This window comes from Malania oleifera, chromosome 3 (assembly GCF_029873635.1).
Source record: "Malania oleifera isolate guangnan ecotype guangnan chromosome 3, ASM2987363v1, whole genome shotgun sequence".
Classification (NCBI taxonomy): Eukaryota; Viridiplantae; Streptophyta; class Magnoliopsida; order Santalales; family Ximeniaceae; genus Malania; species Malania oleifera.
Genome location: NC_080419.1, coordinates 25,399,647 through 25,414,823, shown reverse-complemented (window position 1 = coordinate 25,414,823; position 15,177 = coordinate 25,399,647). Strand labels below are relative to the sequence as shown.

The 15,177-nt window shown below is 35.0% G+C and overlaps 1 protein-coding gene across 4 annotated transcripts in view; it reads right to left on the bottom strand.

The window, feature by feature from the left end:
* The window catches only part of LOC131152091 (lipoamide acyltransferase component of branched-chain alpha-keto acid dehydrogenase complex, mitochondrial), a 64,732-nt gene extending 62,533 nt beyond the window's left edge, over positions 1-2,199 (bottom strand). For 2 of the 4 annotated variants that reach the window (XM_058103721.1, XM_058103722.1), the window contains exon 1: positions 1,874-2,198. In XM_058103721.1, the coding sequence (XP_057959704.1) occupies positions 1,874-2,194 (321 nt within the window). In that variant the 5' untranslated portion in view covers positions 2,195-2,198. Of the gene's footprint in view, positions 1-1,741; positions 1,768-1,873 lie in introns of those variants that run through there. The other 2 variants (XM_058103720.1, XM_058103723.1) reach the window with 2 other exon arrangements.
* Positions 2,200-15,177: the final 12,978 nt, after the last annotated feature.

The window sequence follows — 15,177 nt, the reverse complement described above, 5'->3', positions numbered from 1 at the left end:
CCACAAATTTGGCAGTGGCCAAGATAGGGACGAGGATGTCGATCATTTCGACTGAAGTTTGGCCTGACATTGGAGGATGCGGGGGAGCGATTATTGTAGTTTGACAAGAGGCACCAGCCTGTGTTGCTATTTTTAGAGAATTGTGATGTACGCCAATTGTTGTTATTGTTGTTCCCTAAGATGTTCAAAGGACACTAGCCATTGTTGGTTCAATTTGCAGGATTTGCCGATGCCAGAAAGTGAGCAGGTTCAGATTTTGTTCCAAAGAGAGTTGCTTCAAAATTCATAAGTTTTGCATGAAGCTCGTCAAACGTGATCATAGTGTCTCAGGCTTGGACTACACGAACAAGTTCTCTGTACTCATCACCAAGACCATCAAGGATTTTCTCTATCGGGGTATATGATGTGAGCAGGATTTGGTGTAGTGGTGTTGTTTGTAGTAATAGTAGCTGGTGGACATGGTTTTGATCCATCTACATATCCTAGGAGATCATATCCAATAAGGAGGGTGTGAAATTGAAGCTTCCATGAGATGTAATTGTTGTTGGTGAGTTTAAGTGGGGCCTGAGCTGAGATATTGATGGTGATTAAGGTATTGTTTGGCTCGTTAGTGTTGTGAATCGCAGGTTGGGAAGTTGAAGAATTTGATTAATTGTTTCTAGTTAAAACTATGGTGGCTTAAAGAAGAATAGCAGTAGCAATTTTAAATTGCTCTGATACCATAAAAAGAGAAATGTAGAAAATAGGAAAGGAAATAAAGGCCACACCCAAGATGACTTTTCATTGATCAGTATTTATAGATTACAAGGAAAATCAAATACAACAACTCTGCCTAAACAAACTCCTAGATACAATGAAACAGAAAGATTCAAATAACAAGTCTGCCTAAACTAACTCCTGAATACAATGAAACAGAAATATACAAAATTCAAATTACAAATACAACGTCAAAAACAAAACCAATTCAAAACAATATCAGAGAAAGTCTTAGTGGCTCTATTAGTTGGTTCACCGACTATCCTCAGATTTCTCAAAAAATAGTTAGTCAATGTTTAGTTGCTTCACACATTTGTAGTTTGGCCATTGACACTGAGTGTTTATTTATTTATTTGATAAACTAGGTGGGGGCTTGTATTCTTCTAGAGTGCATCAGGCATGCATAACTTTTGAGTGTTAGCTGAACTTTGTTATATTCTTTTTATTTTCTTGTAACCAACGGTATCTATTCCTGCGCCAAAAATCAATGGAGCAGAGTGAAATTTTTTATAGCAATGCAGCTAACAAACAGTGATCACTACAAAGAACTCAAACTAACATTTAACACTAAAAAATAGAGCAAGAAATATGAATTAAACGCCATTAATAAATTTATAGGAAAAGACTGTTAAAGGTTGATATACATTGTTGACCCACAACCTAAGCTTAAGTAGGTAAAGTGGTAATCTAACATGGTATCACAATAAAGAGCTCTTGGGTTCTAGTCTTGTTGCTTGCAATTTAAAAAAAAATATTATATTCCTTATTATGGTTGTTATTTATCATGTGTTTATCTCTCCACTTGCAGGTGTCGAGCTGCTTGTGCGGGGAGTATCTACATTGTTGGCACACAACCAAACAGCTTAACCCTTTACATAAAGCGGTAATCTAACAAAGACTGATAAAAAAATATCTACAGGAATAGACAAATCCACACTCAATTCGACTCCCTGAGCATCCCAAACAAGGAGAATAGCGAACTTACAGTAATTGGCTTATTAGCCAAAGGAAACGAAGAATCTAACAAAGACTGATAAAAAAATATCTACAGGAATAGACAAATTCACACTCAATTCGACTCCCTGAGCATCCCAAACAACGAGAATAGCGAACTTACAGTAATTGGCTTATTAGCCAAAGGAAACGAAGCCGAGGCGTAACGAGAGGACAGCGACTGAGAAGCAAACCCAAGAAGCAAGGTCCCATGCTTCGAGAACTTCGTCGACGGAATCGGTGACGCCGATGAACTTAGGGATGCCAGCAAACACAACCACCGACGGCCGGAGCTCGAAGTATTGCTCTGCCAAAGCCTCCGATAGATCATCTTTCCCGTGCTGGAGCGCGGACTCCGTACAGTTGCGGAGAATATTGGAGATGTCTTCAGCACAGGCTGCACAGCACACGGCACATGACACATCTGAATACTGACGTCTGCCATTCTGTTTCCATATTCTTTTCTTATTATTTCCTTTGCTTATTTTCCTTGCCCATATAAAGGGTAATATTGTATTTTCGCAGTTAGTAAAAAATATTCTTTAGCAATTATATATAAGCACACAATTGTACGCTTGCTAAAACATGTACAGAAATATAGAGAGAATTTTTTCCCTCCTTTTCTCTGAAATCCTCTTCGATTCTCCCTCTGCATTTCCATTTCTGACATGGTATCAGAGAAGGATTCACAGCTACTTCATGTTGGAGATGATAATACTTCCAAACTCTTCAATGAGAAGTCTGACCCCTTTAACCCATTTCGAATTGAGAATGCTCATAACCCTACTACTGCATTGGTCTCTGACCTCCTTACTGCTGATAATTATGTCAGTTGGTCGCATACTGTTAGCCGAGCTCTTCGTGCGAAGAACAAACTCGAATTCATCAATTGCACACTTCTTAAACCTTCTGCTTCTTCAGACCCTCTTTTTGAAGCCTAGGAGAGGTGCAATGATCTGGTTGTGTCTTGGCTACAGAATTTTGTAAGTGCTTCTGTGAAATCAAGCCTTGCTTTAGTTGATGATTCCAGAATGTTGTGGTTGGAACTTAGGGATCGTTTCACTTAACAAAATGGTCCTCTCATTTTTCAACTTAAACGTGATTTAGCTACTTCAGTACAAAGTCAGGATTTTGTCGCTATATATTTTGGTCGTCTCAAAGGTTTGTGGGATGAGCTTGCTGTTTATGACCCCCTTCCCAGTTGTGACTGTGGAAAATTGAAGATTCTTCATGATCGTTACAATCGTGATTGTGTCATTCAATTCCTCATGGGATTGTCCGACTCTTACTCAAACACAAGAGACCGAATTATGCTCCTTGATCCCCTACCACCTCTTAACCAAGTGTTCTCTATGGTCCTGCAACAAGAACGACAACACCAACTCATTCCTACCTCTGCCCCCTCTGACCTTTTGGCTATGATGGCCAAACCTACATACAATCCCACAAAATACACCCCCAAGTCCTCCAACTCAAATGCCCAGAAAACCAGCCGTCCATATTGCTCCCACTGTAAGATACCAGGCCACTCTTTTGATAATTGTTTTAAGATTGGCAATGCTGAACCTCCTTTGTGTTCACATTGTCACAAGACTGGCCATATTGTTGCTAAATGTTACAAACTACTTGGCTACCCCCCGGGACACAAACTCTATGGGGAACCCAAAAGTTTTGCAGCCACTACCACCCACTCCAATGCTCTGCCAAAGGCTAATCATGAGGTTGTCCCAACTGAATCTATGGCATTTACCAAGAGCCAATATCTGCAACTTCTTGCTCTTTTGCATCCCAAGGAACCCTGCTCACCCATGGCTTCTCTCTCTACTGCTCAGCCCTCTCCATCTCCGTCTTCCAGTCATATCAACACCTCTCGGGTTTCTAGTATGGCCATTTGTTCAGCCTCACACATACAGATATTTCATAACTCACACACCCCACCTTGGATTATTGACACAGGGCCAACTAATCATATGATATGTTGTTCCTCCCTCTTCACATCCATAACCGCTGTTGTTTCTTACCAAGTCAAGTTACCTAATGGCACAATAGTCCCTGTTACCCACACTGGTGTTGTGCGAATTTTTGAGCACTTAGTGCTGAACCATGTCTTGTGTGTGCCTTCTTTTCATTTTAACTTACTTTCTGCCAAACAACTTGCTCAACATGCTTCCTGCTGCCTAATTTTTCTGTCTGCTTCTTGCTATCTTCAGGACTTAGCTTCTTTGACAACGATTGGGATGGGTAAAGTTAGAGGTGGCCTTTATCATCTACTCAGCTCATGGGTGTCACCTTCTGCTCTTGTTGATGCTTGTCCTACTTTCCTCCTCAAAGACCATCTCCATTCTACTTTTGCTACTCAGACAACCGCTTGTTCAGATTTATGGCACTACAGACTAGGCCACATCTCTCCTTCCAGATGACTTTTAATTAATGACCCCATTGTAACTCGCACTCTGAAACACAATAATAAAATGCCATGTTCTATTTGTTATTTAGCCAAACAACATCATCTTTCTTGTCCACAATCGGAGCTCTCCTCTTTACATGCTTTTGATATTGTCCATTGTGATATTTGGGGTCCCAACTCCACCATTGCAACTGATGGATCCCATTTCTTCCTCACTCTCGTTGATGATTTCTCTAGAACAACTTAGGTTTACATGCTTCAAAATAAATTTGATACTAGAACTTGTATTGTCACCTTTTGCAATCTCATTGAAACACAATTTCAGACAAAAATTAAGATACTTAGGAGTGACAATGGTTCTAAATTCCAAATGAAAGATTTCTATCAAACCAAATGCATCATACACCAAAGAAGTTGTGTGGAAACACCCAAACAAAACGGGTTTGTTGAGAGAAAACATCAACATATCATGAATGTGGCTCGTGCATTACGATTCCAATCATGTCTACCTCTCAAGTTTTGGACTGACTATGTTCTTACAGCAGTGTACCTCATTAATAGAACCCCCACCCCCCTCCTTCATAATAAAACCCCTTATGAAACCATCTTCCATATCCCACCCAGTTACCAACATTTACGAGACTTTGGCTGCCTTGCTTATGCCTCTACACTCTCTCATAGGAGGAATAAATTTGACCCCCGTGGTAGAGCGTGTGTCTTTTTAGGATATCCTTTCGGCATTAAAGCATATAAATTACTTGACTTACAAATTGAGCAAGTTTTTCTATCTCGAGATGTCCACTTCCATGAAACAACTTTTCCCTTCCATTCTCTCCTCCTCAACACACCATCCCCTTCTCTTTCTTCTCCATCTCCTCTCCTCACCACCATGCCACACCCTATCATTTCCTTTAATTCCCACTAGCTTCCTTCCTCCTTTCCTATTCTTCCATCATTACCTACCATTATCCTTCCCAAGGAACCCCAACCCCTTTCCCAAACCCCTTTTTCCTCTTCCCCTGCTTCTCCCCCACCATCCACTTCTCCTCTTCTCCTTCACAGGTCCACTAGAGCCAGAAGTGCACCCAGTTATCTGTAGGATTTCCATTGCCAAAAAACTACTATTGCTGCTCCCATCCTAGAGTTGAACAAGCAGTTTCTGTCTTCCTCAGGTTAACCCTTTCCCCTACATTATACTCTCTCCTATCAATCTTTTTCCCCTCCATATAAAGCCTTTTCAACCATTATTTCCACTCACAATGAACCACAAACTTTTAAACAAGCCATTAAGGACCCCGATTGGTGTCAATCTATGGATAATAAGTTGGTTGTCTTGGAAGCAAACCATACTTGGGAACTCACTGCTTTATCTCCTGGGAAAGTACCCATTGGCTGTAAATATGTCTACAAAATTAAATATAATTCTGATGGCAGTGTTAAGAGATTGAAGGCCAGATTGGTAGCTAAAGGCTACACTTAACTTGACAGGGTCGATTACTAAGAGACATTCTCTCCAGTTGCAAAACTAGTCACCGTGAGATGTCTTTTAGCTGTTGCGTCGATTAAGGGTTGGCATCTACATCAATTTGATGTCAACAATGCCTTCTTACATGGGGATTTACATGAAGACATTTACATGACCAAGCTTCCCGGCTACAAAAAAGGTTCTCCCAACCAAGTTTGCAAGTTACTCAAAAGTTTGCATGGTTTCAAACAGGCATCAAGACAATGGTATTCTAAACTCTCCATTGCTTTGCTTGAATCTGGTTTCTCTTAATCCAAAGCTGATTATAGCCTTTTTACCCACAACACAAATAACATCATTGTTATTTTACTCAGTTATGTTGATGACATTCTTGTCGCTAGCAATGATCTCAATGTTGTGATTGACTTCAAGGCTTTCCTACACAACAAGTTTCAGATAAAGGACCTCGGCCCATTGCGCTACTTTCTTGGCATAGAGATTGCAAGGTCATCTAAAGGGATACATTTGTGTCAACAAAAATATACACTAGACATTTTGGCAGATTCTGGTACCCTGGGCAGCAATCCTGCTAAGGCTCTTATGGACCAAAACCTTAAACTCACTAAGTCCATTGGTACTCCTTTATCTGACCCCCAGTGTGTACAAAAGACTTGTTAATCGCCTGCTGTACCTCACTATCTCCTGCCCAGACATATGCTTTAGTGTTCAAACTTTAAGCCAATTCATGGCCAACCCTTCTGATTCACACCTCCTGGTAGCTTAGAAGGTTCTTCAATACCTCAAGGGTGCTCCTGGTCAAGGTCTCCTTCTCCCTAGTTCTTATTCCTTTCAACTTGAGGCCTACTGTGACTTGGATTGGGCCCCCTACCCTAACACTAGAAGATCTGTCGGGGGCTACTGCATCTTTCTTGGCTCTTCCCTAATCTCTTGGAAGTCTAAGAAACAATCGGTTGTTTCATGCTCATCGGCAAAGGTAGAGTATGGATCCATGGCAGCTACCTGTTCTGAATTAACATGGCTACAATTCATCTTATCTGCTCTTCAAGTTCCTTATCCTAAGGCAGCTATACTTCACTGCAATAACCAAGCTGCCCTCCACATTGCTGCGAACCCTATTTTCCACGAAAGAACAAAACATATCAAGCTCGATTGCCATTTAATTCGTGAAAAAATCCAAGATGGAAGCCTCTGCACTCGTTATGTCCCTAGCTTTGCTCAACTTGCTGACACCATGACCAAGGCTTTGCCTTCAAAAGTTCTTTTTTCTCACTTATCCAAGATGGGAGTTGTAAATCTTTACGCTCCATCTTGTACTGGTGGGGGGGGGGGTATTGGAGATGTCTTCAGCACAACACACAGCACATGGCACACCTGATTATTGACATCTGCCATTCTGTTTCCATATTCTTTTTTTATTATTCCCATAGTTAGTTGCTCATTTTCCTTGCCCAGCTATATATAAAGGGCAGTATTGTATTTTCTCAGTTAGTTAAGAATATTCTTTGGCAATTGTATATAAGCACACAACTGTGCGCTTGCTAAAACATATACAGGAATACAGAGAGCATTCTTTCCCTTTCTCTGAAATATCTTTGATTCTCTCCCTGCATTTCCATTTTTGACAGAGAATGTAATTGAACCTGAAGAAGAGGAGAAGTCGACAGCTCCGGTGGCCTGACTATCTGACAGGGGGCGCTATCTTCTCTCAAGTATTGTTTGTCTGGTTGGCACTCATACGCGATCTCATCTTCCCACCCCAACATGCCTTTTTTGTATTTATTATATATATATATATATATATATATATATATAATATTACAGACACAACCTTGGAGTTTTTTCCATTTTTAATTTAATTTTATTTAAAAATATTTAAGAAAAATTTTGGAGAACTTTATTTTCCCATTTGATCCTAAAAAACATTGGATGGTCCGATGTTTTTTACTTTGGGAAAGGTACGCGTTGTTTGACGCATGACAGCCAAAAAATGCTGGATGATCTAGCATTTTTTTCTCTGGTATTTCACGTTTTCCTTCTTCCTTTCTCTCTGTAAATCGTAGAGCAGGCCAAGGGTGAGAAGTGGAAAGGACAGTCGGACGATCTGACAACCTTGCAGGTGACCGTTGCTTCAAATTGGAGAGCTAACCGTTGTGAGACAAAGCGAAATCCGAATGTTGGGGAAGGTATGGGAGATGAGGTATGTTTCCTACATTTAAACATTGTTCTTGTTTTGTTAAGACTCAAAATTTTGAATACAAATTTGTATTAGTTTGTGATAGAAATCAATATTTGGTTCGTTTAATTTTATTGTGTTGAACCAAATTTGGTGATATGAAGCATCATTTGGGAACCCCCAATTTGAGGTTAGGGTTTTTTCACGTCTTAATTTGTTCATATTTAGTTTATTTGATTTTATTCTTGTTTTTTTAAGATTTAGAATTTTGAGTACAAATTTGTGTTAGTTCGTGGTAGAAATTAGTATTTGATACGTTGAATTTGATTGTATTGAAACAAATTTGGTGATTTGAAGCATCATTTGAGAACCCCAATTTGAGATTAGGATTTTTTTCATGTATTAATTTGTTTATATTTAATTTATTTAAAAAAATAGTGCTTAAAATTTCAAAGTAATCATTATTAGAAGCTATGCTTTTCATGAGTGGAAGCGGTAATGGATCTGTAGTGTACTGTTAAAATGTTCTTATGTTGTTTATTATCTAATATTAGTAATTGTTAATTAATTATTTTACTAATTTTGCATTTGAATTTAATATATGACATCTATATTTTATGTATTGATTTAACAAATGACATACATATATTTTGGGTTGAGTAATGTCTTTCATGTTAGAGATAGAGAAGGGATGTAAATAATCATAATGCTCTAGGAAAGCTTAACTAGGTATTTTCCCATAATCATAAATATATCAATGGTATAAAAACTATCATAAATATTTTCCTTAATTATTATATTTCAAAACTCACTTTTTTGTGCTGCAAAAACAATCTTATTGTACACAACAATTGCAAAATAGTAATTTTTTTAAAAAAATGAGCTTTATTCTTTTTTCAACTTGTTTAAAATTTTATTGATATTTCTACATTAAGTATATTTTAAATTCACATGATCATTTTATTTTAATCACATTAAGAATTATGTAAAAAATGAATGATTAACATGATCATTTTATTTTAATCACATTAAAATTTGTCTAAAAAATGAATGATTAATCCACAAAATTTAATTTTCTATATTAAAGTATTGTGGCAATTGTCGTAAACTGAAAATCATAAGAATCTAGTTTTTAATTTTTTTTTTAAAAAAAAAAGGCAAAAGAAACAAAACGAGCAATGTAAAAAAAAAAGAAGAAGAAAACACAACATATTTCCTCATAGTAAAGGCATGGAAACAAAAAATATAAAATAAATAAAAGATACCAAACATCCCCTTAGTTCCTCCAATGCATTTTTTGAGACAACATTTTTCATGTTCTCATCGTCTACAATAAGACCACATCTTATTGCCATGAGGAAGACATGTCCAAAAAAGGCTATGCTGCCCCCAATCTTCCTCTTCATCATTGATTGTTGTTGCCATCACCCTTCATACCACCAATGACTTCCTTAAAACATCAACTTCCTCATTCTCTTCATTGCTATCATCACAACCAAGATGGCAAGATCTAACATCTCCACAACATCCTCTTCAAGCAAAGCTAGGTTCCCTTTTCATCCATAGCCCATCAATTGCGTACTATGGGGACATGTAGTCATATCATATTAATTGTGCAAAATAGTTTGTTATTTTTTTTATAGATTTCAAAGTAATACAAAAAAATAATTTTCCAATTAATCGAAGTCTGCGATTTTCTATTTTTCGTAGGTCTTTACTATTTCCTAAGGACGGGTTCTACATTAAGTATATTTTAAATTCACATGATCATTTTATTTTAATCACATTAAGAATTGTGTAAAAAATGAATGATTAAGATGATCGTTTTATTTTAATCATATTAAAATTTGTCTAAAAAATGAATGATTAATCCACAAAATTTAATTTTCTATATTAAAGTATTGTGGCAATTGTCGTAAACTGAAAATCATAAGAATCTAGTTTTTAAATTTTTTTTTTCAAAAAAAAAGGCAAGAGAAACAAAACAAGCAACGTAAAAAAAAAAAAACACAACATATTTCTCCATGGTAAAGGCATGGAAACAAAAAATATAAAATAAATAAAAGATACCAAACATCCCCTTAGTTCCTCCAATGCATTTTTTGAGATAACATTTTCCATGTTCTCATCATCTATCATAAGACCACATCTTATTGCCATGAGGAAGACATGTCCAAAAAAGGCTATACTGCCCTTTATCTTCCTCTTCATCCTGATTGTTGTTGCCGTCACCCTTCATACCACCAATGACTTCCTTAAACTGGATAAACATCAACTTCCTCATTCTCTTCATTGCTATCATCACAACCAAGATGGCAAGATCTAACATCTCCACAACATCCTCTTCAAGCAAAGCTAGGTTCCCTTTTCATCCATAGCTCATCAATCGCGTAATATGGGGACATGCAGTCATATCATATTAACTATGCAAAATAGTTTATTATTTTATTTATAGATTTCAAAGTAATACAAAAAACTAATTTTCCAATTAATTGAAGTCTAAAGTATGCGATTTTCTATTTTTCGTAGGTATTTACTATTTCCTGAGGATGGGTCTAAATGGCAGGAAACTCAAGCAGTGTTTCGATGACTGCATGTGTTGTTGTTGTACATAGGGGGAGGGGGGGAAATTATCACAGGAGTAGATAGTGTTAGTTATAGTACTAGGCATGTTCAAGCAATTCAAATTGGCAATAGCTAAAAATTAAACAAATATACAAATATTTGCATATTTATCCAAACAAGTATACATTACGGGTGACCACAAGATACCCTCTGTGGGGGTTAAATGATATAGTACTTTATATTGTATTATACATTAGTTTGATTCTTATGTTGTCATGTGTATGACCTCATTGCATTATTTATGTATGATTGGGGATGTTTATTTGTTGTTCCCTAGAATGTATATGTAATTGGAAAATATTGTTTGCGTAGTCTTAATTTATGCAGTTGTGTATGAAAGTTGTGAAAATACTATTATTGATGCCGATGAAAATTGTTTTATTTGAACAGGTACAAGTATGGATGGGTATACTCAATTTTAAGACAAGACTCTACCGAAATTTTATAATAATTTGATGTAGTGTGAATATAGACATTTGTATATGAAAGTTGTGAACATACTGTGATCGACTGCCAATGAAAATTGTTCTCTTTGAACATGTGCAAGCATGGATGGGTATACTTGATTTTAAGAGGAGACTCTGCCAAAATTTTTACAGTTATTCGATGTAGTGTGAATGTAGACAGTTGTGTATGAAAGTTGTGAAAATACTGTTATCGATTGCCGATGAAAATTGTTCTCTTTGAACAGGTGCAAACATAGATGAGTATACTCAATTTTAAGAGGAGATTCTACCGAAATTTTTACACATACATCATCATGGTTTTCCTAGACTAAATTTGATGTCATGAACGTGTTGGATTTCATGAAAATAAAATGTTCTTTCAAGGTAGGTACATGATGTTTGGTTTTGATTTTCATGATGATGTATATGTGAAATACGATGCAAATGAAATGATATATGGAAACACTAATCTTAAACTAAACTAAATGCAAGTGACAATTCAATGCAAATGCAAATGTTAGACTTGATGTAAATGATTTACTTAATGCAGATGAGGTTAAGTTCAACTGTCATTATTGAACTATACCTTATGTAATGGATGAACTAAGTGTAAAGTGGAAATGCAATTTCAATTTAAAAAAAAAAAAAAGGTTTTTCAAGGACTTCATAAGAAAACCATGCTCATTGAAGTCTGCTGTCTCAAGTTGAACTGTGAAGGCACATTAGCCTTGAATATTGGAATTAGATGATTTCTTTTATTTTCTTGACATTTGGGTCTCTGATTTGCAAAATGAATGTCTACTTGATGCAATGCATGTATGCTAATATGTAAGGATTGAATGAAAATTTCAATTAGTATGAGTTTGCTCCATTAAAATACAAAGGAGGTCACCGAGTAGCATAATCTAAACATGAGGTGCTTCGATTTTCTACCTTAGTGTAAGGGTTGAGCTATAGCAGTTTAAATCTATCATCTCATGATAGCTTGATGTTGGGAACTCAAACTCCTTTTGCCCCAATGTATATCTTCTTAGTTTATTGTTATAAACGGATCTATGTAGGTAGACTCTCACATCAAAACCTTCGTTCCCTTATCTTGGCAAGATTTGTGCTCCCATGCAGTTAGGGCATCTTCTTACTTCTTCGATGAACTCAATGAACCAAATAGAATATGATTGCTTTCAATCTTTCAAATGAACACTTCCCATCATAGCTAATTGAACACTTCGAAATAGCTAATTCTTGTTGACTCTTGGCTGCCTAACTCTTTATTCAAATGGCCAAAAAACTATAATCAGTATTAAATATTCATTTTTGAAGATTATTTATAAGTAAATAATTTGGAAGCTCGCCTTTTCGTCTAAGACACCACCACCACCACCAACAACAATAATAAAAAATAACCATGCCTTAAATCCTAGTAGGCAGTGTCTAGAGTCAGTTACATGAATCCCTTTCTACCACTGCAATAACTAGTTTATTTTTATTGATTTAAGATTGTTAGGTTGTTACATTCGTCATATTGTTAGGTTGCTACATTTATCATTTTATGTATGCAGTTTAGATTTTTTTTTTAAATAAATGTTGATGGAATTTTCTCTATCATTATTTTCTTCCATATTTTGGTAGCTTGAAATGGCAAAATTATTTGTGCAAAGTTTGTCCACTAGATTATATCTTACATTATTTCATGACAATATTTATTGAATGTTATCCACTATAAACTAAAACTGCACATTTGGTATAAAAAAATATAATGGAATTACTCCTTTTTCAAGTTTTAGAACACTCTCATTGTGTTTGAAAGTGATAAAAAGATTTACAAGTTAAAAAGTGAGAGTTATAATGTATTCCTAAGAGTGGGGTGAATTGAAAATTTAAAACTTTCTAGGTCAATTTATCTCTCTTTTAAGATTTGCAATCAATATAACTCTACCTAAAGTCTTTCTAAGTGATTACCAATTCAAATACCAAAATATGGAAATATTTAAAACATGCACAACATTCACAATAGATCAACTATAAACATACATGTGCAGGAAATATAAAGAGTATAGGGAAGAGAAAGCAAACACGATATTTGTTATCGAAGTTCAGTCAATACTGCCTACGTCACCGCCTCAAGCTAACCAGCTAGAGGATTCCACTAAGTGCTCACTTAATCAGGCAAAGCGACCCCAGTTACACTCCATTACAGGGCGAAAACTCCTCAGTTCAATTACGGGGCTGAGCCACTATAACGACTAAATAAAACAATATGCATGGAAGTGTAAAAAATAAATAAATAAATAATTAATAATTATTATTAATTAAATAATATAATATTATAATATAACACATATATATATATGTATATATATATATATATGTTATAAGTTTCCTGAAGCTTCAAGAAACAATTTCAAGCTCTCTTTCTCTCTCATCTCTCTCCATTCTCTCTCTCAATTTCTCTTTCATTTCTTGGCTAAGTTGAAAAACAGATATCATTCTCGGGTCTCAGCTCTGCTCTTCAAAGATTTAACTAGAGAAATTTCATCTTTTGCACGTCGTAGGCACCACTTCATAGATAGTATAAGTGAGCTAAATTATGTCAGGTTTTATTTTAAAATATGTTTGATTTAGATTGATTATTTTTATTTTAATTATATCCATATGTTTGAGTTAAATTATACTGCGGGGATTTGATCATAATAAGGTCTTTTTTTTTTCTTTTGGAAATATATTGGAATCAAATTAAACCGTGGGGATTTGAACACATTTTTATTTTAGTTATATCCAATTATATTTGAGTATATGAATTTAGTGATATTGGTTTTATTTAAATTTATATGTGAGTAAAATTGAAGTACGTAGATTTGATCCTGTATGTTATTATTTAAATATATTTGAATTAAATTAAATATATGGAATGGATCATACCTGTGTTTTTATTTAAATCTATCAAATATATATTTATAAAAAATTTTCAGGTAATTTATGAAATTATAATTATTATACAAATCATGTAACATGAGTTTATTTTATTTTATCGCATAATTGAGCAAGTTGGGGATTTTTGCGGTTTATGTTTGATATGTGATTTATTGCAAATATTAATGAGATTGAAAATAAGGATGACATTTTTGTACATATTTTATATTGGGAATATTGATGAGATTATGATATTATTTTAATTGCATAAATTACAATTATGTGTTTTAAGAACCCTGATGGGTCGGATGTGGTGAATGCTCGGTACCGTAGCTATAGAGGAATATTAGTGCAGCCACACTGTTGTAGAAGTGTTGGCGATGGATAGTCGATTTGGCCTGAGAAGGGTTGTGTACACACCTATTTTCGAACCAAGTTGTGATAGAGGAATCGTGCTTACAAACATGATACTTTGATTTAGTCTGGTTGGTCAGCCAAGCTAAGTCTAGTGTTCGGATGGCACAACCTAGTCACGGGAGTTAAACATGACATGCATAGGCCAAAAGGGAGTATTTTATACATATTTATATATATTTATGTGATCAGGGCCATTTATTAGGCCTAAATTATGATTTGAAGGAAAGTATGTTTAATTTTACATAATTGATACACAATTACTCAAGTGCAGTTTTTATTAAGGTAAAATTATTAAATGTATTTTTACACTGTAAAGCTCATTTTAGTCACACACTGATAATAATCTAGTCCTTACTTATTGAAAAGTGTCTCACCTCAATTTTTATCAAACATTTTAGATACCTTGAGGAACATAACCGGAATTAGAGTAGTGTAGTGGAAGCGTGGGTGAGATTAGAAAGCGCAGTTTAAATTAAATATTAAATTTGTTATTTTTGATCTATTTAGAATCTCTAAGAATGAGTTAAATTTGATATTGGAGATATTCTTATAATAAAGTTATTCAGTACTCTGGTATAATAAATTTGAGGTCTTCTGTTGTATAAAATCTGGATCACTATAGTTGGTATCAAAGTAAATTTTTGGGTGACTACAGTTGGTATTAGAGTACCAGGATATAAATTTTGTAAACTTTAGGAATAATTTTTATCAGAGTATAGCCATAAATCATGATGAGGATAAAAATGGATAGGTTAGGATATTTTTTAAACTTATTAGTTAGTTACGCTTTAAACAATATTTTAATTAGAGTTATATTTAACAAAATTTCGAAGACAAAATTTTTATGAGGGAAGAATGTAACGTCCAAAAAAAAAATATAAGCATGGAAGTGGGAAAAAAACAAATTAATTAATAATATATTAATAATATAATATAATATTATATATATATATATATGTTATAA